The sequence below is a fragment of the Magallana gigas genome, chromosome 1 (assembly GCF_963853765.1).
Source record: "Magallana gigas chromosome 1, xbMagGiga1.1, whole genome shotgun sequence".
Classification (NCBI taxonomy): domain Eukaryota; kingdom Metazoa; phylum Mollusca; class Bivalvia; order Ostreida; family Ostreidae; genus Magallana; species Magallana gigas.
The window spans coordinates 45,840,651-45,864,368 of NC_088853.1; the positions used below are offsets into that span (position 1 = coordinate 45,840,651).

The following is a 23,718-nucleotide window of genomic DNA, read 5'->3' on the forward strand; positions in this document are numbered from 1 at the left end:
TTCCTTTACTAGTATGCGTAAGAAAAAGCCCAAGGACAAGCATACTGATTAAATCTAAAATATTCTCGTACAAGGCATTATTACTTCAATAGAGTTGAAACACGATTAGAATACGACGTTTTCTATATTGTCTATGTTACTCGGTATTATAAACAACTGCTACATGAATGCTCGGGAGATATGAAAATTAATCCCCCAAGAAAAATCATATACTCAGTATTCCGAGGTTTCCTCTCGGGAAAAATAATTTTTTGGGGAGAATAAATCTTCACATCCTCATCCACATCGTGCAATAAATGTATAATGAACAAATGATATATAATATTATATATATATAAGACATGAAGCATAAGTATTTACAGATTATAGTGCTACATGTACTAGTTACCGAGACGAGGCATAATCTTTATGAGACCCATTTTCCCTTTCCACTCTCTTCCCACTCATTCTGCAGTTGCTCCCCACTCTCTTCCCTCTCGCTTCCCACTCTCTTTCTCCTCTCACTCCCAATTCACTCCCTTCTCTCTCCCCACTTTCTTCACTCTCTCTCCCCACTCGATTCCCTCTTTCTCCCCTGTCTCTCCACTCTCGCTATCCACTCGCTTAATTACCACTCGCTCCCCCCTCTCTCTCTCTCTCGCCCCTCTCTTTTCCCACTCGCTTCCCACTCTCCCCTCTCTCGTCTCACTCACCACTCCCTCCTCTCTAACTCCCCTCTCACTCACCACTCACTCCCCTCACTCACTTCCCACTCGCTCCCCTCTCACTCATCCATTCCCCCAACTCTCTTCCACCTGCTCACCACTCTCTCCCCTCTCACTCCCCACTCGTTCCCCATTCCCTTCCCACTCGCTCCACTCTCTCCCAATCTCGCTCCCTTCTCTCCCACTTCACACCCCACATCCTTCCCACTCCCAACTTGCTCCCCTCTCTTTTCCCATTCGCTTCTCACTCTCCCCTTTCTTTCCCCTCTCTCACTCAACACTCAATCCTTTCTCTCTTCTTCCCACTCGCTCCCCTCTCTCTCCGCACTCACTCCCCACTTACTACTCTCTTACGTACCACTCCCTCACCACTCATTCCCTTTTCTCTTCCCTATCTCACTAACCTCTCACTTACCACTCACTCCCCTCTCCCCACTCACTCACCAACCACTCTCCTCTCACTCACTACTCACTCCCCTCTAACTCATCCCTTTCAGTCACTACTCACTTCCCTCTCATTCACCACTCACTCCCCTCGCTCTCCCCACTTACTTACCACTCTTTCTCCACTCACTCCCCACCCACTCACTACTCACTCCCCTCCCCTCTCACCACTCACTCCCCACTCTCTCCCCACTTACTCCCTCTCTCCCCTCTCACTCACCACTCACTTCTCACTCACTCCGCTCTCACTCACCCCCCTCCCTCTCTCTCCCCTCTCACTAACCACTCACTCCCTTCTCACTCTCCTTTCTCACCAATCACTCACTCCCCTCTCACTAACCACTCACTCTCTTCTCACTCACCACTCACTCACTCCCCTCTCTCACCACTCACTCCCCTCTTACTCCTAACTCACTCCCAACTCACTCACCACTCACTCCCCTCTCACTCCCCACTCACTCCCTTCTCTCACCACTCACTCCCTTCTCACTCTCCTTTCTCACCAATCACTCACTCCCCTCTCACTAACCACTCACTCTCTTCTCACTCACCACTCACTCACTCCCCTCTCTCACCACTCACTCCCCTCTTACTCCTAAATCACTCCTAACTCACTCCCCTCTCACTCCCCACTCACTCCCCTCTCACTCCCCACTCACTCCCCTCTCACACTCCCCTCTCTCACCACTCACTCCCTTCTCTCACCACTCACTCTCTCCACTCACACTCCCCTCTCTCACCACTCACTCCCCTCTTACTCCTAACTCACTCCCCTCTCTCACCACTCACTCCCTTCTCTCACCACTCACTCTCTCCACTCACACTCCCCTCTCTCACCACTCACTCCCCTCTTACTCCCCTCTCACACTCCCCTCTCTCACCACTCACTCCCTTCTCTCACCACTCACTCTCTCCACTCACACTCCCCTCTCTCACCACTCACTCCCCTCTTACTCCTAACTCACTCCCCTCTCACACCACTCACTCCCTTCTCTCACCACTCACTCTCTCCACTCACACTCCCCTCTCTCACCACTCACTCCCCTCTTACTCCTAACTCACTCCCCTCTCACACTCCCCTCTCTCACCACTCACTCCCTTCTCTCACCACTCACTCTCTCCACTCACATTCCCCTCTCTCACCACTCACTCCCCTCTTACTCCTAACTCACTCCCCTCTCACTCCCCTCTCTCACCACTCACTCCCTTCTCTCACCACTCACTCCCTTCTCTCTCCACTCACACTCCCCTCTCTCACCACTCACTCCCCTCTTACTCCTAACTCACTCCCCTCTCTCACCACTCACTCCCTTCTCTCACCACTCACTCTCTCCACTCACACTCCCCTCTCTCACCACTCACTCTCTCCACTCACACTCCCCTCTCTCACCACTCACTCCCCTCTTACTCCTAACTCACTCCCCTCTCACACTCCCCTCTCTCACCACTCACTCCCTTCTCTCACCACTCACTCTCTCCACTCACACTCCCCTCTCTCACCACTCACTCTCTCCACTCACACTCCCCTCTCTCACCACTCACTCCCCTCTTACTCCTAACTCACTCCCCTCTCACACTCCCCTCTCTCACCACTCACTCCCTTCTCTCACCACTCACTCTCTCCACTCACACTCCCCTCTCTCACCACTCACTCTCTCCACTCACTCCCCTCTCACTCACCACTCACTCCCCTCTCTACCCTCTTACTCCTCTCTCACTCCTCATTCACTCCCCTCTCACTCACCACTCACTCCCCTCTCACTCACCACTCACTCCCCTCTCACTCACCACTCACTCCCCTCTGAGTGGTGAGTGAGTGGTGAGTGAGAAGGGAGTGAGTGGTGAGTGAGAGGTGAGAGAGAGAGGTGAGTGAGAGAGGAGTGAGAGATGTGAGTAGCGAGTGAGAGGGGAGTGAGAAGGGAGTGAGTGGTGGTACCTACTCAATCCTCACTCACTCCCCTCTCTACCAACTTGCTCCGCTCACTCCTCTCTTATGAAAAAAATTTTGAAGTCAATAAATGTATATATCAAATAATTTAATAATTACATTTGCAAAGTAGTTGTAATCTTATTAATTGCATTTGAAAATCCTTGTAATGGTAATTTAATTGACAGTTTAAAGCATTCCTGGTTTCTGAGTACTGTAATTTGCCATCCTTGTATCTCTAATGCAATAAAGCTGCTGCATTGCACCTCTTCTTCACCAATTGCCTTTTATTTGAAGTTGTGAAGGTTCACTCTCATCCATGTCTACATATCTCTCATGAAAAAAATTGAGAAGTCAATAAATGTATATTTTCTCAAATGATTTAATACTTACATTTGCAAAGTAATTGTAATCTTATTAATTGCATTTGAAAATCCTTGTAATGGTAATTTAATTGACAGTTTAAAGTTATTGTTTCATTAATTACTTTAGAATGTAATTGACCCCATTCCTGGTTTCTGAGTACTGTAATTTGCCATCCTTGTATCTGTAATGCTGTAAAACTGCTGCACTGCACCTCATCTTCACCAATTGCTTTTAATTTGAAGTCGTGAAGGTTCAGTCTTACCAATGTCTACAAATCTACGAATCGATAGATTTATTGGTACATGGAAATATCATCTTCATAATATTCCAAGCAGGTTAATAACTAAAAGACCATTCAATATCTTTCTAACAATTGAAAATTACAATAATTGCATATATGTCTTTATGAAGCTATATTCACAGACGTGAGAATATACTAATGAATGATACAAAATCTCATACTTATCATACAATACAATATTATGCCATAGACTTGTTTGTTTACATAGAAAATACTAATACAGAATATACTGTTTCCAGCTCTATGAAATATGCACAGTTTATTTGCCTACCCATATGTCATATAAACTTTAAGAGTGTCATATAAGATTTACGTTACAAACCTTTCTGCCAATCTTTGGAAATATTGATGTACATAGAGACTGGTACGTGTTGTTTGTATTGATGTCAAATGACTACTGAATACAGGATTATTTTCCCCCATCTATAATACTCTCAAATGGTTTGCTCTGTCTTGAATTTGCCCAAACAAAATTATGTGAAAAAAAAAATAATTTGAGTTAAAGAAATTCACCCTGTCTTGAATTTGTCCAATGACAACGTGGGCGAAAGGGGTGAAAATAAAACGGGGGCGAATATTTCCCTGTACACAGTATGTCAATGTGAAAGAAGAGGGTACAGGTTCTTTCAATATTTGCCCTAAAATTCAAAAGTTGTTTAAATCTCATAACAATACACATGTACCATCTTGAACATGTGTGTATATAAAGTACCAAGTTATACACTTTAATCTTGTTTCAACAAATAGTTTTGACTTAAACATTTTTGCATATCTCTAAGATTTGGTAAAAAATGATGAAAAATGCCACTTTTTCTCACAGTTTTTTGAAGAGGAAAATGTGTCCACAGCCGTCGCCCACAACAAAATTAATATATTTTATTTGATATCACATGATAAATTATAATGCGAGTTTCATCGTGGGCGACAGATGCGGACATATTTTTCTATTTAAACCACTAAAGGAATTGGTGTCTTCTGCTCAGTTTTATGAAAATTACTGGAAAATGCACTGTTTGTGATGTCACAATTAAAGTTGTGGAAGTCTAATTGGGTAACTATATATAGATTCTTAATCTATGGGTATTCTTGTGTAAATAAACGTTGCATTTAAATTCCTTGAAATATCTTTAAAAATCACACTAAAACAGATAATGGAGATCAGGCTCTCCATCTGAAGCAACCTCTGCGTTTCATTTATAATATAGCTAAATCAACTATGCAAGCTATCATCAATAAAACCTGTGACCTGTTCCAAAAAACTAAACCTCATCAAGCATCCAAAACCTATGGCTCAAATTCAGCATTCAAACCTGTTAGGTGCATCAGTATCATAAGACGCACCATCCATACAAGTTCGGCGAAGTTAGGACCAGTAGTAACTAAGATATAATCATCAGAGGGCACCTGCAACAAAAACTTAAACCAGCTCTAAAAACCTTAACCTCCTCCAGCATCCAAAACCTATGGCTCAGATTCAGCACTCAAGCCTGTCTGGTGCACCAGTATTATAAGACACACCATACATGCAAGTTTGGTGAAGTACGGACCAGCAGTAACTTAGATATTGCTATCAAAAGGCACCTGCAACAAAAACTTTAACCTGCTCCAAAAACCTTGACCTCCTCCAGCATCTGAAATTTATGTCCCAGATTCAGCATCCAAGTCTTTCAAGTCCGTGAGTAGGTCCAGATGCATCATCCATGCAAGTTTGGTGAAGACAGGACAAGTAATAGCTTAGATACAGGACCTGCAACAAAAACTTTAATCAGGTCCGGACGCCGACGCCGGGGGTATAGCATAAGCTCCCCTTGACTTTGTCTCAGTGAGCTAAAAATTGCAGGTGCACATCTTCAGATGGTGATCAACATATGTACAAATTTTTAGACTGTTCCATGCAGTAGTAAAAAATTCTATAGGGGGGACAATGTTGCATCTACAGACAGACGGACATACGGAAAGACAGACAGACAGATGGACAGACGGACAGGGTGAAACCAATATACCCACCCTAAACTTTGTTTGCGGGGGTATAACTAAGATTAGTCTATCAAAATCCACCTTCTCTAAAAACTTTTACCAGCTCAAAAACCTTAATCTCATAGAGCATCCAAAATCTATGGCTCAGATTCAGCATTCAAACCTTCAAGTGCATAAGTATTATAAGACGCACCATCTATGCAAGTTTAGTGAAGTTAGAACCAGTAGTAACTAAAATATAATCATCAGTTAGGACCAGTAGTAACTTAGAAATGGCTATCAAAGGGCACCTGCTCAAAAAACTTTAACCTGCTCCAAAAAACTTAACCTACTGCAGCATCTGAAATTCATGGTCCAGATTCAGCATCCAAGTCTTTCATGTCCATAAGTGGGTCTAGATGCATCATCCATGCAAGTTTGGTGAAGTTAGGACCAGTAATAATTAGGTACAGGACCTGCACCAAAAACTTAATCAGGTCCAGACACCAACGCCGGGGTTATACATTTATACAGCATAAGCTCCTCCGACTTTATCTTAGTAAGTTAAAAATGGTACCTGCGCAGGCATGCGCTTGATGTTTCAAAGTAAAAAAAAACATTGTAAAACGCCTTTATTTTGCTTAAAAAACATAAATTTATCAAGCTAAGACAATCTTCATTTCTAAACTAATTTATATATGATGTCTCCTGGGTGAAAACCTTTTCCATACTTATCTTCAATATGATTTCAACTATCTCCAACCTTATTTTTAAACCTCTCTTTAGAACTTAAATTGGAGGGTGAGAAATGCATCATGTCTCATGTAGTTCTATTTGACAAAAAATATTCTTTGAAGGGTAAAAATTATAAAAGCCCCAATGATGTTCAAACTCATATGACTTACAAATTCCTAATGAATGCTCTAACCCATTGCACTATGTTGTTAGGTTACAACTTTTCTTTTTGAAGGGGGGGGGGAGGCATAAAATTAAAAATGTACTAGATTTTATTTTGATAGGAAGTACATCACAACATGGAGGTGTCCCTTACCACCTTACACTAGCATCCAATATCAAGATCAAGTTCTGTACTTGAATTAATGTGAATGTGTCAATGTGACAAATACTTTGAGAGCATCCAAAACCTTAATTTGGTTGGGTAAGATTGAACAGTCTCCTATCCTGTTTAATACAGTATAAATTATATTTATCAAAAGATGCATCATCCATTTAAGTTTGGTGAAGATATGACCAGCTATATACCTTGGATATAAAGCTCCTGCTCCAAATACTTCTATTTCCTTCATTGCTCAATTGCAGATTGCATGACCATCCAAGTCTATTTTATTCACAATTAGTAACCATAGATGCAGTTGGTAAAGTTTGGAACTCTCATAACTTAGACATGGGACCTGCTCCAAAAATCTTTAATAGGAACCTGTTGCTAAGAGTATACATGTATTTACATACTTCAACTTCCTCTGAGTGAGTTAAAAATATGACCACACACTCTTTCTTTGTATTTATCTTTGATGTGTGTATGCTAAGAAAGGCAACTCTTTCTATGGAACTTGATTGTATAAAAAAAGACTAATTCAGCTATAAGGATGCTCCACACTTTTTGGAAAGGAGTTACTGATCATGAATTTAGTCAAAATAATCAATATAAATATGTCATGATGAATTAATTCTGAATATTCTGAATATATTATGATATACATGGGCTTTCAATGAGAGCAAGTTTGGCATAATTAGGTAAGATGGGTGTGTGAATTAATGAATGCTGCTCAATGGAGACATATTTAAGGTCGTCCATTAGAAACTGAAGACCTTAAATATGTCACCATAAATCTGAATACCGTACATGTATTATCACAGGGTGTGGAGTACCTTAACAAGATCCTGTAAACCAACTTTATTTGCATGTCAACAATTTTTGCGAGGTTTGCGATATCCTCATCGTCACAAATATTAATCGCCACAAACCAGTACTCAAATGTCTCTGGTATTTTCATGAAAATCTACATATTGCGAAATAAAGTTGACACAAATAAGAGCTGGTTTACAGTAACAGCACAGAAGGAATGGCCCTACCACAATACAGGTAGCTGGACTTTTTTGTTGAAACTGATTCAGCTGATGATGATGATGATGTAATGGCTGTTAGATCCAATCCTCCAACATCATTCATAGCAAGCTGTAAGAAGAATTAAGTCCTTTTTCATACTATCAAAAAAACTTTATACATGTATATCAAACAATCTAAAAACTCTATAAGATAGCTTGAGTTCATATCAAATGTGGATTTTATATGTGTCTCATTCTGATTCCCAGTTGTCATTGTATAAAAATTATAAACTTGTCATATACTGATTTCCCCTTTTAATAACAAATTGTGAGCATGAAATCACAAACGCCAAACTTAAATTATTTGTATAGTTGACAAATGATGGAATATTAAAACGTAATTTATGCAAATATGAATTTCTTGCGTTGTCTTTAAATAATATCATAATATTATTAAGTAGAGGAATCTACTGAAATTAATTTCCTTAATCATTTTCCCCCCAGAACCTTGGACCCCCCCCCCCCCCCTGATAGTTGCTTTACTCTGACCTCAAGAATATGCTTTGTCTAAATCATAAATTATTATTTACAAGCTTGCTTATAGATATCAATTTTACACGTTGTATATCCTCTATCAGTAGGATTTAATTTGTTTTTAATTTTGATCCCCCCCCCCCCACCCCCACCTTTTGAATTATGGCCACTCCTCGCTGACATTATATTTTATCACAATACAAGTATAATCACAGTATTCTGAAACTCATTAATAGCTCCCTCTTATTAAGGGAACCTGTAAAGTGCAAAACGAAATAGAAACGAAACGAAACAAAATGAAATGATATAAAACGAAATCTTCTGGAACGAAATGAAATCTACCGAAACTAAACGAAATCTACTGGAACGAAATGAAATCTACCGAAACTAAACGAAATCAAAACAAAAAGAAAAGAAACTAAATCAAAACTAAACCGATCTGCAGGCATGTTCACGAAAGTTTCCTAAGATATGACCTAAGTGTGTTCCTAAGATGTGACTTAGGAACATCCTAAGATCAACTTAAGACACGTGGTGGTAGTTACATGAAACACTATAGGCCTTAAACTAGTAATTTTATCGTTTTCATTTTTAAAAATTTACATTTACTTAAATATATATCACTGAACAATAACAACTTATGAATAGTTAAAAATACCCCCCCCCTCCCCCCAAAAAACAAAAACAAAGAAAATAAATCAAAAATTAAAAAAAATTAAAAAAAATTAAACAGCACCCCCAGAAATCTAAATTACTGCTTTTTTCTATTAAAATTTGTATCATGCAGGACAGAATTGGCTTACAAGCAAATAATTATTAAAATAACACGTGTCCATTCTTTGAGTGTAAATTAACATTTGATAATCGTGCCATTCTAGTGTATGTTATACATAAAAATGCGCTTTTCATAGAATTTAACGTTACATGTAGAAACACAACCAATTTCCCTTTAATCTGCTATATATAGGATACACGATGGTAAATACGAAATAAGTTGTAATATATCTAGAAAATTCATAGATACAGTTTATTCAACTTTACGATTTTTTCAAAGATTATTTTTTTCAGAATAAAGTGAGAAAAATTCTTATGATCACGTCTTGCTTATATAAACCGATGTTTTACTTTTTAGCCAAGGAAATTTGAATAATCTTATCCAAAAGTAATCAAGAAAATGAATGTAACTTACTAAGTGTATATTGTATATATTAAAAATAAGTGAATAATTTTCATTTGTCAAACAGAGACAGTATTTGCGGGGGGAGCATCAGGGTCCCTCCAATTTATATTGATAAAATGAAAGGAATTAGATGTTTGTTGGAAATATTGGAACTGTAAAAATATTGCTTTATTCTATCGGTCTTAGGGAAAAGCTTCACAACAGCCCCAATATCCCCAAAACGTTATTATTATACAGCCTAAGGATGATTTTAGGATAAGGTAGGTGATGTCCTTAAGTTAAATCAAAGTTATGACGTTTCCTAAATTTAGGAGAGCTTCGAGAAACAGACTTAAGACTAAGACGTACCCTAAGACGTACTTAGGACACAACTTGGTCCTAAGATAGCTTCGTGAACATGCCTGAACAATGTTACAATATTTCAAATCAATATGTGTGATGTACGTATAATTTATCAATATGACGCGTATCTGGCATTTATGAACTATATTTTACTTCATTTGAAATTTAGTTCAAGCAGTTGTTAAAATATATAAATACCAGAAAATGCTTTTTTTTAATAGTAGTTATTTACTTTTATGCATATTTGCATTTCTGTGCATTTACGTGCGATCAATAGAGCAGATACCAGCTGCAAATATGCGCGAGCATACTATATTTCAGCGTAGTATTCTCTAATTTTTTCCACTTACTTTATCGTAACTTAAGTTCTAATTAATCTATAATAGAGCCAGCTTCAAAATTGAGGTGTTAAAATAAGTTTAATTTGTTTGCTGTTTTTTTTCCGATTCTGAATAAAGTTGTAATGCAAAATAAAGTATTAAGTTTGTTTTAATGCGAATGTATTTACACATTAACTTGCGAAAAGAATAAAGCTTTACATAATGAGTTAAATGAAATTAAGTGCGTTAGAGTAATTCATAAATACGTATGTACGCAATCAATTACCGATAATACAATTATTAAAAATAAATTTTCTATAAATGAGCTTAAAACCCTCTTTGTTATTGTGTTTACAGTAAAATACGATGTTAATCACACAGCATCTCTCAAGACCCTGTAAAAATTAAAATGTGTAACCCCGTTGATGTGGTTTCTTCAATTCACACGGATAATTTATATTTTAAACAGTCTGTCGGCAAGCAATATATAAATAGTGCCTGTTTGGGAGGGTAACAGTTGAAATTGACACCCCGAGAAAACCATTGTCAACCGACGCGAAGCGGAGGTTGACAATGGTTTTCGAGGGGTGTCAATTTCAACTGTTATCCTCCCAAACAGGCACTATTTATTTTGTTATACTGAAAGACTTTTTTAAAATTTTAAAGAAAATTTTACTGCTTTTATATAGGAATAACGTGAATTCTACAGCGAACCGTACACGCATAATTTTCGCGCATGTAACATTTTTTAATGTTACCCGTTGCCAAGTGCGTTGCTAACGCTGAGGGTAATAGTAAATATTATTAACTGCGTCTTAACCAATCAGATTTCAGTATTTAACATGAAAGTATAACAATAAATATTGTTTTTCTTTTAAAGCAAGAGCACGAGCTGAACAACAAGAATCATTCATTTTGTGGTGAATGAATCAAGCGCATGCATATAAACTATTTGTATCAAGTAAATCAGTGTTAGAAAAGGGACCTTTATAACTCGGCAAATAAATTCAACATTTTTCTGAGAAAATAATGAAACAATTGTGAAAAAATGCCCACCGGTAGTTATCAAATGTGAAGTTTTAAAATTTTGTAACAATTAAACAAATTTAAACAGAGTTATGCCCCTTTCTATAGAAATTTACACATCGATGTACCTAATATGTTTTCATCTGTACGATTTTGGTCATTTTTTTTAACAAAATATTTTTTGTGACTCAAAAATATTTTTCCCCCATATCAATTACATGTATGATGGAATAAGTTTGACTTATAACAAAAGTTACTAGACTACATATAATTTGAACCCCCATTTAATTAGGACCCTCCAAAATAGTTGCCCCGAATGACCCTATCATTTTTTATCTGTAATTTTTTAATTTTACAAGTTATAGCCAGCTCTATATTACACTATTTCTTGGTTAAAATTTCTGCCTAAGTGGTTAATGATTCTTTAAAGCAAAATTCACAAAACTTCTGATTGGCTTCAAACTATTTCATACATTCTAATAAAAAATTGTAATTCCCCCCCCCCCCCCGCAACTACAAGGGATGATGATAACATTTTGTAAACAACATTACGTTCTCTGCAAAATTGACCCCCCCCCCTCCTTAAAATGAACACAATCAAAACCCAGCATTGAAGTGTGCATACATTTTTGTAATAATTTCACATAACTAAAACTTCAATTTGCTGAATATAATTTGCTTCTATATTAGGTAAATTCTTAAAATCACCCCTATACCTTACCTCTGTGTAACACTGAAGAATTCATGGCAATTTATAAGGGCGGGATCAATGTGGGATGAAAAACTCAATTAAAACAGTTTACACTAGTTTATCTCAACATAGATACATCATTCATGTATATAAAAATGTGTATATTTCACACTGGACTTTACATTTTTTTTTTATCAGTAATTGAAATGTTCCAATGGAAAAAATAAATAAATAGAAACCAAAATTTCTTATTGTGTAGTAAAACTACGTACTTTAAAAAAAAATATTTCGATGTCATCAATTCAAATTTAAGTAAAAGAAATAATTTCTGGCGTTGAAAAGGTTTTTTGTTAGACACTGTCGTCGTTGATAAAATGCAGTGGTGCATTCTAAAAATATACAAATAACTGGGAACAGTGTGTGTGACGAAATTAATTGAAAATAAAAATTGAATGAAAGCAAATACAGTGGACACCCCCGCCCTGCAAATATTGTATACACTACTTTTTAGAAATTAAATATTTTATAGCATAAATTTTTCTTAGCCTGAGCTCCAAGCACTTTTTATTATCTAACAACTTATTACAAATAAATTTTTCATCATGAAAACCAAGACATCTAATTTAAGCAGAATCACGTGACCCTATAAGAATAATTTTAAATAGATAATTAATACTGAAATAATATAATTTGGGGGAATAAACAATAAAAATAAAGCTTAAAGTTATTCAAAAGCGAAGGGTTTTTTTTTACTGACGTCTTTGTGATGTCTTAGCCTAATGCAAAAATTTACAAAGATATCATGCGCAGAACTAGAAGGGTCCAGCCTCCCCCCCCCCCAATGAAAAATCAAACTATTCAATTTGAAGTTACTGAATAAAGGCCAGAAAAACAAAAGTTTTCTTCAACACCCCCCCCCCCCGTGAAAGCCTTTCTAGATCTGCGCATGTGCGCAAGACACATTTGAATATGGATTAAAATTCAGCAAGTCATGAATTATGATACACATGTAATGCTGATAATACATTACCATTGTACTATAGTCTCCGAGCTGCATATATAATGTGCATGTCTTCCCACGAAGTATTCTTTGACATTTCCGAATTTCCCAGCTAAGTTCCGCATCAGGGTCAGCTCGAACACTGAACCGGGGGGGGGGGGGGGGGTCTTCTGCTTAAAAAGAGAGGTATTATTAGTGGATGGTGTTTAAAACGATATAAATTATGAAAAGCGCATTATTCCGTTGTTACATTACCGGATTCTTTTCGGAATTTTCAGCAATTCAAAAGCGTTATTCTGTTTTAATTTCAGGCCTGGCGTTATAAAAGTCGCAAAGAATATAAAACAAAAGGGCATAATATACACATCTTTCTACGTACCTATCGAGTTCTACAAGGCTTCATTCAAAACAAGGGAGGTTCCTCTTTGAGGGAAATTTTTCTGACCATACTGGGTTTACGTCTGCTGCCCGCGAAATCTGCTCAGAACAATGCGCGGCTCCTGATCTTTGTCACGTGGGCAGTGAGGCCGACCGTGTCGTGAGCGACCAATCATGGGTACAATATTTGGACAGTTAACTTTAGACTGTAGAAACATTATTGGGTAAAAGATCAAGATGTGTAGAAATGTTGTTTAAAATATGTCGAACATTAAAGTCATACGTGTAATTCAGTGGGATATAACATACACGATAAAGAGATAAATGTAAACTAATAAAAGTAATATAAGTACATGTATGCATGCGCAGATCCAAATCTTTTTAAGGGGGGGGGGGTCCAAGGGATATTTGCATTTGCCAGTGGTATCCAAGGCTAATGTTCGGTAAATTTACATATGGAGATTAACTAAAATTGAATTTTCCAGCGCACCCCCCCCCCCCCGATCTGCGCATTGTATATACGTATAGACATTTTCTTCTTTATTTGAGGTTTAGCGCATAAATATCAGCCATTCTCTAGGACCAAACATATTGATAAGACCATTTTTGAATTTGAAGTGTACGTAGTCTAGTGTTAATGGTGTGATTGGTTTGAACTTGTAATATAATTACAATGGGATCTGGACAAGTATTTGTATAGCCCTCTCAATAAATGACAAACAAATTTTTCTCATGCAAATAATAAAAAGGTCAAATATGTAAATATAGGGAATTTCTCTGTGTTTTATACATTTAATTTCTTCACTGTGGGCAGGTATTTGTCAATTTGAGAGTTATTGGAATGTTTGAACTTATTTTATGTACATGTACAGTGTATATCTATGTACATATACTGTTTATCGCTACGATTCTCTCAGATGGCCGTTTAAGTATATAAATTTGATTTTGCAGACCCCGGTCGCTAGTTCGAATCCCTAGAGTTATAAATACATTTTTTTTTCAAATGTCCGATATTAGATTAGTGTATCGGTTTGTCTTAAACAGAAAAGATTCAATACATTATCTATCATCCAAAATTGTTTTCTTCTCCACGTGTAGTGTGTAATTTTAGATATGTAAATATATTTAATATATAAATTGATATCGAAATCACGACACATTATTCACATAATAGAGTCAGAAATTATAGTGGATAAAACTCAATACATGTATATTTGGGGGTGGAAGAGGAGGGAACCTGCAACCCCCCCCTCCCTCTCTCTCTCTCTCTCTCTCTCTCTCTCTCTCTCTCTCTCTCTCTCTCTCTCTCTCTCTCTCTCTCTCTGTGTGTGTTTAAACAGGCATATTTAATAAACTTGCATATATAAAGAAGTTTTTAACCCACCCCCACCCCACCCGACAAAAAAATTAAGGGTCCGTGTTAAAAAATCAAAGTTAAACCAAAGATACTGTCAAAGTAAGATACCATGCACAAATATTAAAGACCTTTATCTGTAGACCCCCCCCCCCCCCTTTTTTTTTTTGGAACGATACTACTTGCCTGGACTTTAAAGATTAAGCTATTTCTCTCTCTGTTTCAAAAAATGTCATTTATTTTCATGCATGTAATGAAATAAGACTAGTCGATGTCCATGAAGCTCGTTGAACGAAGCTAGCTAAAAACATTTTATTTTGACATTTATCTCTTATAATCTTTTCATTATCATCATTAAAAAAGAATTTAAAAAAAAAGACACCTCGTAAATTACCGTTATTTTCTACCAGAATGTTACATAGAAGGAGCAGTCGACTGTTCCATATATATGAAGATAACCATGGTTACATGTAGTACTGTACAACTTCCGGCAGTCTAAGGTCAGCCTGTTCAAGTCAGTAAATAAATAAGCAATTGTTTATTATAGTGGTATTGTGCTTATCTGACGTAATATATGTAAAAAAAAAAATACGACACACAGTTTAACTCACATTAATACATGATTTTGTAAGATCAATCAGTAAATGCGTTATTAGGACCTCAATGTGAAATAGTTTGTAAAATAATTGTGCTATCCTGTATAATAAATGACGTTATTATTGTTGTTAATAAATACCCCCCCCCCAATAAAATACAACAAGAGCTCACCCGAGCAACAAAATCCATAACTGATCAGAAAGCTTTAGACCGTCTTTCGAGCATCAAATAGACAACATCTAGACAACTGAGTAGAGCAGTTCTTGTTTGTTTAAATTTCTCCACATATTCCTTTGTTAAATATTATAAATATCATAAATATTAAGCTCCTTTTTATGTTTCAGTTTTTGAAAGAGAAGATTTTAAAGGATTTTTCTCTCTATGTTCCTTTGTAAAGATTCGAACCCCTCCCCCCCCCCCGCATTACAGCCCCACCCTACTCTCTGGGATCGTGATTTGAACACTAATTTCTACACTACCTGATGATGCTTCCATATACGAGTGGCTCATTTTCTATCCAAATGTTTTTTAAAGAATTTTCTCTATATATACTGACCTATGTAAAATGTGACCCCCCCCCCCCACACACACATTGTTGCCCACCCTATCCCCTGGAATCATGATTTGAATAAAATTGAATCTTCACTACCTGAGGATGCTTCCACACAAAATCCAACTTTTCTGGCAGATAAGTTTTTAAGAGGATTATTAGAGATTGTTTTCTATACTAGTATATTCCTTTGTAAAAATTTGACCCCCATGGTGGCCCACTCTACCCCCGGGACTCATGATCGAAATAAATTGAATCTACACTAACTGAGGATGCCTCAACTCAAGTAACAGATTTTCCGGTTAAAATGGTTTTTGAGCAGATTTTTAAAGTATGTATACATTCCTGTGTAAAAATTGACTTCTACTGTGGCCCAACCCTTCCTCCTGGATTCATGATTTGAAAAAAAAAACCCGAATCGTCTGTGGATGTGTCCACACAAGTTACAAATTTCACGGCTAAATGTTTTTTCTTAGAGAGACGATTTTTAAGAGTTTTTCTCTACAGGTACTAAATGTACTCACCCTCCCCCCCCCCACCCATTGTGGTCCAAATTTATATCCCTGTGGTTGTGATTTGAATCTACAGTACCAGAATGCTTCCACGAAAGTTTCAGCTCTTCTGGCCAAAAGGTTTTTGAGTAGAAGATTTTTTTTAAAAATACTAACAAATTTTCAATAACTCTAAACAGTCTCCCCTTTAAATGGGGACCTGCATGGTTCTTAATTTGAATAAATTCGAAAGCCCTTCCCCTTAGGACGCTTTGTGCCAAGTTCGATTTTAATTGTTCCAGTGGCTCTGGAGAATAAGATGAAGCCGAATCAATAAATAGAATATGTGTGTGTGTACTTTTTTCCAATCACTTAATTGTTTCGTGTTTAATCGGCATTGAAATAACATATCAAGAGATCGTTCGCATTTCCTAGCTTTTTAAAGATATGGAATACCTGTAATCAACCATAACGGTTGACCCCCCCCCCCCATTTGTTATGACCACAACTTTACATAATAGTTCATCTCATTTTCAATAAAAGGAATTTTTCAAATTTAACCATTCCAGTTTAATTCTTTTTATTACATATACAGTGCAAATAGTCATTTAACACTATTTATAAATAAATGCATATATGCAACAGTTCAGTGATCAATGGAGGACCGGCCCTTAAAAATATGGTAGCTTTCAGACACGTAGCATCGTTTTTGAAAGTGGGGGGGAGGGGCAGACTCATCTAAAAAATCTTGACAAGCAAAAAAAAAAAAAACCCCAACTTTCCAAAATCTTCAATATCTGTAACTTCAATTTCACTATTCACTTCCTTATTTTTATTCCAATTTTTTACATACTCACAAAAAAGTGTGTGGGGGGGGGGGGGGGGGAGGGGGGGGACAACTCCATGATAATTCATTTTTTATATTTAAATTTAAGAAAATTTGTTCCCGAGAGAAAAAGTGATGCTACGTGCCTGGCTTTATATCCTTATTCGTTGATTTATTTTTCCGATATATAATCCGTAATTTTTTTGTTACCTAAGACTTAAACAATTACATCGTATATGAATGACATTCATCATATACAAAAGGAGAGTCAGAAAAATTAACTGAAAGGGTTCATTAAAAAAACCACACACACAAAGTGGTTTTCTTTCAAAGAATTATAAATAAATATTTCATTTGCTGCAAAAAAAAAAAAAAAATAGATTTTCCATATTAAATTTCTAAAATAATACTATACAGTTTTACAAAAAAAAAGCTACATATTGGCAATAATATTTGTTCTTAAAATTCAGGATGAATGAATTTATAAGATAATGATTATTTTCAAATGTCAGAATATATCAATTTATCTGATTGAAAATTTAACCTTTTTAAATATCTTATTAGATTTCCTAATATTTATACGTTGTATATTTATATGAATATTGAGGATATACATTGTGATTATATTTTTTTTACAGATACGTCGGATTTATAGATCTAAGATGGGGCATTATTTTTTGTAATATACATGCATATTACAGTGTAATATTGTGTCATTCAATGTACTAAACGCGTAAAATTTGAAACTTTAAAAAAAAAATGACGAGGTTGTTTATCAAAATTACATCAGACAATCCATTTATTTCATTGGCTGGATTCCACCATCGATATGAATATTCATTAGCAGTTCACATGTTTGGGGTCCGCGCAATGCACCAATACCGCTATACCCTCTAGTGAACAATTGCTCAGCCCGCGCAGTGTACGACGTTCAACATTGTATTCAATCTCGATACAGATAATATAGTAAGGTAGTGCTAACACATTTATTACTTTCACCATGTCTATGGAAATGGCTAAGCGGATCGAGTTGGAGAAGAGGGGGAGAAAACCTTCAGAGGTAAGTTTTTAATGTATCCCTGTTGTCATTTAGCTCGAAAAAGCCGTGTGGTCTCTGTTTACATACATGGTCAGGGGAACATGTGCTTTACTTGGTCAAGAGGGGAAGTGATTTTTTTCAAATGTCGACTTGCATTTATGTAACTACTGTTAGAAATATACAGTATTGTGTGCAGTAAGCATTTTTCTACGATTATGTACCCGATTTTATCATTGTCGATACTTTCTTTCATTATTCAAATCAATTTAAGGTTCAAGACAACAAGGGGATTTGAAGTCAAATATGGCGCCCCTGTCATGTCCAGCAAATTGAAAGCCTTCAAATTGTGTGTTTTGTGTATAATAACAGGAGTTAGACTGAAGCCGTACTAATACATTTTGATAACAGATTAAGTACAACCTGTTACATTTTTTTGACATTTTAACACATTTGTATAGACTGATAATTTAAGAAAGCATCATGTCTTACTTGCACAAATTTTTTTTAAAAAAAATGATACTCTCCAAAATACGAAAAAGACTTTTGAATGCAGTACGAAATGACAGTTGTTAGCAAAATTATTATCACTTTCCCATGCTTGATGCGAGGCAAGGGGGGTCCTTCTTGTGGTCATATGCATTGTCGAATAACACAACACAAAACCATTCATTCGCCATGTTGGATGCACTGATGTACTTTATTATAAGAAATCCAATGTTCACTCAGTTACACATTATTTTCACTTTGAAAATAAGTCTTCCATCGTTTTGACACACAATAAAGCATCTCCAACACGAGCGCCTCTACGATAAACTGAATCTCGACTTGATCAACTTCACTCGGCGTCAGGCCAGGTTGGTTGTACCCGATAAAGGCAGCCATTACGACGCTAAATGAATTTTTTACTTTCCTAAACTTAGCAGCGAATAACCACATTTAAGTGCATTCTACTATAGGAATTTGAAAGATCGAAATGTTTTGTTCAAATGAAATAGATTTTAGAAGCTTTTATTCGCAGTGCTTTTATGCGATGTGTTTGACCTAGATTTGCAGACATGCACCATCAGAATTAACGCGTCACCATAAACAAAATGGGAAATCATTCATCATTTAATTAATCTGTAGTGGAACTATTGTTTAAAAACAACTGAACTCATACATTTATATTTTCATATAAAAACAAAATGCATTTAATGTAACTTTTACTGAATTTAATTCCGGAACTATTTTTAGAACGATTTTGCTGTCAGCTTACAGACGCCATTTTGAATATTTGGAAAGCAAGATTTTTGTTTATAAAATTCCACAAGTTATACATTCATTTACCGCTTGGTGTATGTCTTTTTCACGGATTTGTAATATTCTATCATTTTAGAAACTTACCAAGCTTTTGAACGCGATTTTTAGGTGATCAAATCGGAGTTCAGTCACGAGTTTTTACGTGGCGTTGTGAACAGTATGGCGGACATTGGCATTCTAGCCTTTGTTCAGCATTAACTTTGATGTATACATACGCTACCAAGAAAGTAGTGCCTGTATCAAATGTTCAAGCCGTTTTACAGATAGAAGTTGCCTTTGCGTAATGAATATCGGCAAACATGCTTTCCAATAAACATGCTCTCTGACATTGATTCAAAAAGCTCTTATTTATTTTCATTTAAGTTCAATTAATTTTAGGATGAATGTTCACAACCACCTGGAGATGTGATCAATTATGCAAATAACTTGTATTCGTACGCTTAGTGAAAAGTAGTGCATAAAATAATAACAAATCCACGTGTATTTTCAGATCCTGGAACTGAACCTGGACAGTTGCCGTGCGCCTTCAATAGATGGGTTATCAGAAGAGTTTTCAGAATTAGAGTCACTTAGCCTAATAAATGTTGGATTAACGTCATTAAAGGGATTTCCTAGCTTACCAAAGTTACAAAAGGTGAGATCAATTTGCTTTATTAAAGAAAAGAAAGTACTCGCATCTAAATTCATGAAATGTCACTTACTTTTAAGTTTAAAGGGGCATAAAGAGAATAAGACTATTGTTTTAATAATGTTTTTTAAAAATTGATTATTACTATTTTCACAGTTAGAACTTAGTGATAATCGAATCCAATCTGGACTACAAAACCTACAAGGCTGTCCCAACCTCACTCACCTTAGCCTTAGTGGAAACAAAATCAAAGAAATTGACACCCTTGAACCGTTGGTATGTATTAGAATGTTCATTTGGTATTATACTTAAAAAAAAAATTCCCAAGATTTCTTACCTCAAAAGCCCTTGTCCGGTTTCAATACACTGCTAAAAGTAAAAAGAATTAAGTTTTCTGGAAACAGCACAATTAACCCTAGATGATAACATTAACAATTGTGCAAGGTGTCCGAAATACTTCCCAATGGAGAAAAGATGTCAACATTTCCCATTATAAATCTCTGTAGAAATTTGTTATCGTTCCTGAGCTTTCTTATAAATTTATCTGTTAAAAGTTTTGGTATTTTTTTACCAGAAAAACTTCAGTGAATTGAAGCACCTTGACCTCTTTAACTGTGAAGTGACCCAGTTGGACGATTACAGAGAACAGGTGTTTGAACTCCTACCAAACCTGAAATATCTGGACGGCTTTGACAAGAATGACAAGGAGGCTGACGAGGACGAGGAAGATGGTGAGTGGAACAGAAGGTGACAGAATTATAAACATACCATATGTCTATTAAACTTTTCTGATTGTATGATTTTCAAATGTTTTACTTTAAGGAGAGGATGGGTCTGAGAATGAAGATGATGACGACGATGAAGAGGACCCAGACAATGATGGTAGGGGAATCGGATCTGTTTGTCATCTTGAGTGTCATGATGCTGTTTTGGCTAATCTCAAGAACAAATGACTGTTTTGGAGTTGAGCTATATGGAAAAAATAATTAGGCTGATGGAATGGGATGAATTTGAAAGTTCGAAAGAATCTCATCTTTTATATGGCCTTCCTTCAGTCAAATAAGAAATATTAACAAAATGTGTTTAGCCTGAATATTTATTGTCTTAGATTGGAGTTCCTAGGCCTAAAATAATGTTCAAACATAATATTTATATTGCTTTGCCTTGTAGAATTTAAAGAAAACTGAAAGACATGAAATTCAAATATTATATCCCTTTAAATTTTATTTACAATTTTAACATCTATAAACATAACTTTTGTCAAAGATTAATGTATGCATTGTGTAAAACTTAAAAGATAAGTCTTGAGTCTGGAGTACTAAAGTCTAGAGGTATGGTGTTGTAGACGATGACGATGATGATGATGATGACGAGGAAGGAGATGAAGATGAAGAAGAGTATGATGATGAGGAAGATGAAGATGGTGTAGATGAAGAGGTTGGTCTAGACTATCTCCAGAAGGAAGACATTGAAGTTAGTTATCACACAAAAAGGCCACCAATTCAATATTTGTCTCTACTTGTATTTCTGTCCCTATTTCATCATGAGCAGAGCATACAGTACAAACACAGTTTCTGAAAATTTTTAAATTTTCATACAAAGTTTTTATTTTTGAGTGTTAAGCAGTGATTAAAATCTTTAATGACACAGATCTTCCGTAAAGCATGTCAAAATACTTGCAATTCTTTGAGGTTTCATGTGGGTGGTCATTTGGACTTAACAGGGAATTCTCTCATGTAACTTGCTGAACTTTTGTAAGGGGCTCTAGGTCCCCTCTCCCTATTCCTCCTTTTGTCCTATTGGGTGTGCATATTACCGGTAAATACAATGTTAAAATTACCTCCCTGTATGCTCTGTTCATATCAGACTTTATGGACTCTCATGATAGTAATTTACAGTAGTACTTCTGACTTGAATTTTCAGAATATATGTCTATTTATTAATACATTTAATTTGTCTGATTGTTGTATATTTTTGTAAGTGATGATTTTTATTTTTACAAGTAACAGTGGTTATTGTACTTGAAACTTCATCTCCAAAACCTGGATGTTTTGAATAGACAATTAATATTTTTTTTTAAAAACGGCAAAACTATGAATGTTTGACAGATCTATTTTGAAGCTAAAAGCTAGAGATCAATTTCGGAGATTAATTACAATAGTCACTGCTAAAATTAAAATCAATATGCTTGCACAATGATTAGAAATTCAACAAAATAAAAAAAAATTCATTGTTCAGTGAAATATTGCAATTAGAGCAATGTATGTGAAGTTAAAGGGAGAGAGTTTTTTTTGGGTAAAATATTTAAAAGAGAGAGAGAGTGATGTCTTTCATGTACTGCTATAGTAGTTTAGTAGTGGACACAATGATACGTCTGTGTAAGTAAGTAGTCTAACCAACTGTGTGTATTACAGGAGGACTCTGAGGGAGAAGACTTTGATCCTGTTGATGGAGAGAACGAAGATGAGGAGGAAGGTATGTATTTATCTGTTATCCTAGGAAATCTCTTGTTTTGTATCGTTGCTTATTTTGTTTGATGTCTTAACACACACTTAATGTCCGGGATTAATGAGTGTGTTGTGTTTTTCAGAAGAAGAGGAGGATGATGATGCTCAGCGTGGGACCAAGAGAAAACACGAGGACGAGGAGGAAGGGGATGACTGATCCAAGGGCCCCATCCCCCACCTTCTGTGTAAATCCATGTAAATTTGTACAGTTACCGATGAAACCATGTTGTTTGTTGACTGATGATGATAGCTCAGGTTGCAGCACTTCCACCATTACACTGACAATTCCATTCTGCCGCGAGTACTCTCGTTCTCGTTCTCATCTCTCTGACGCCAGTACACTCATTCTCATATCTCTGCCGCGAGTGCACTAGTTCTCATCTCTCTCATCACTCGCGCACTGGCTGGCCCCCGAACATAAAGCCGAACAAGCAGGAGCAGCTCTGACCCATCACATAGAGAACTACTGCCGGGACATCTCAACCAGAGTCCTCAATTCTAATGGAAATTCTAAATGGAACCTCTTGACATCGCTGGAATGCAAATGAATCTTCTTTATGTCTCATGTTCATATTTGACACCTCAAAGGTTAACAGGTCATTGAGTGGAAGAGTTTTTAAGTGCTGAATTTTTAAAACCCTGTTTGCATTATGAAAATGATTACAATTAAGTGGATGTAAAATTTAATTGACAGACTATTCAAAAGACAAGATGTTATAACAGTTATTACATGTATTGCTGTTTTTCTTTCATGTAATATGAACCATATTTGGAAAGCAATTTTTGTTTCTAGAATTTTGCATGTTGGTATTAAGGAAAAACAATTATTAATTGAAAATTGTCTTATTTGGAAGGATAGTCAGGTATTGGAAAACTTTATTTTGTATGTTTGAATTATTTTTTTTCCCATGTCTTCATATCTATGGAATACACTGCCTACAATTGTTCATCAAATCAGCACTGATAGCGAGAGTAGCATTGATTGAAGAGAATGTATTTTTATGTAAATTTTGTATATCATTTCATTAAAACTGGTAGTTCATTGTAAATGACATCATTATATGTATAGCACAACAAGAGGAGTAACTCTTGCTCCTTTGAGAAAAAATTAAAGGTTTTTATATTGACAGGACTTGTCTCCCTTAATTATTTTACCTTTACTATTCAAAAAGTCAGGACAGCTAATGCTAC

The 23,718-nt window shown here is 36.2% G+C and overlaps 1 protein-coding gene and 1 long non-coding RNA gene across 3 annotated transcripts; one reads left to right on the forward strand and one right to left on the reverse strand.

Annotated features, from left to right (window-relative positions):
* Positions 1-3,167: 3,167 nt before the first annotated feature.
* LOC136270581 (uncharacterized) lies at positions 3,168-13,016 on the reverse strand. The gene is made up of 4 exons (XR_010708381.1): positions 12,889-13,016; positions 7,793-7,895; positions 3,563-3,717; positions 3,168-3,408 (listed from the first exon to the last, which is right to left on the reverse strand). It is a non-coding gene; the product is annotated as an uncharacterized lncRNA (long non-coding RNA).
* Positions 13,017-17,949: 4,933 nt separating this feature from the next.
* Positions 17,950-23,656, forward strand: LOC105342498 (acidic leucine-rich nuclear phosphoprotein 32 family member A). Of its 2 annotated transcripts, none has more exons than XM_034465977.2 (8): positions 17,950-18,114; positions 19,883-20,026; positions 20,177-20,296; positions 20,595-20,751; positions 20,843-20,902; positions 21,366-21,457; positions 22,435-22,495; positions 22,611-23,656. In XM_034465977.2, exons 1-8 carry the CDS (start codon positions 18,055-18,057, stop codon positions 22,682-22,684), a joined length of 768 nt encoding a protein of 255 aa, XP_034321868.1. In that variant the 5' UTR covers positions 17,950-18,054; the 3' UTR covers positions 22,685-23,656. The 2 variants fall into 2 exon arrangements, with proteins under 2 accessions (XP_034321868.1, XP_034321867.1); XM_034465976.2 differs by having other exon boundaries at positions 17,951-18,114; positions 21,366-21,493.
* The last annotated feature ends 62 nt before the right edge of the window (positions 23,657-23,718 follow it).

Coding starts and splice junctions, on each gene's coding strand:
- LOC105342498 (XM_034465976.2), top strand. CDS start 18,055: ATGTCTATGGAAATGGCTAAGCGGATCGAGTTGGAGAAGAGGGGGAGA. Junction 20,903..21,365: donor AGAGGACCCAGACAATGATG/GTAGGGGAATCG, acceptor ATGGTGTTGTAG/ACGATGACGATGATGATGAT. Junction 21,494..22,434: donor TCCAGAAGGAAGACATTGAA/GTTAGTTATCAC, acceptor TGTGTATTACAG/GAGGACTCTGAGGGAGAAGA.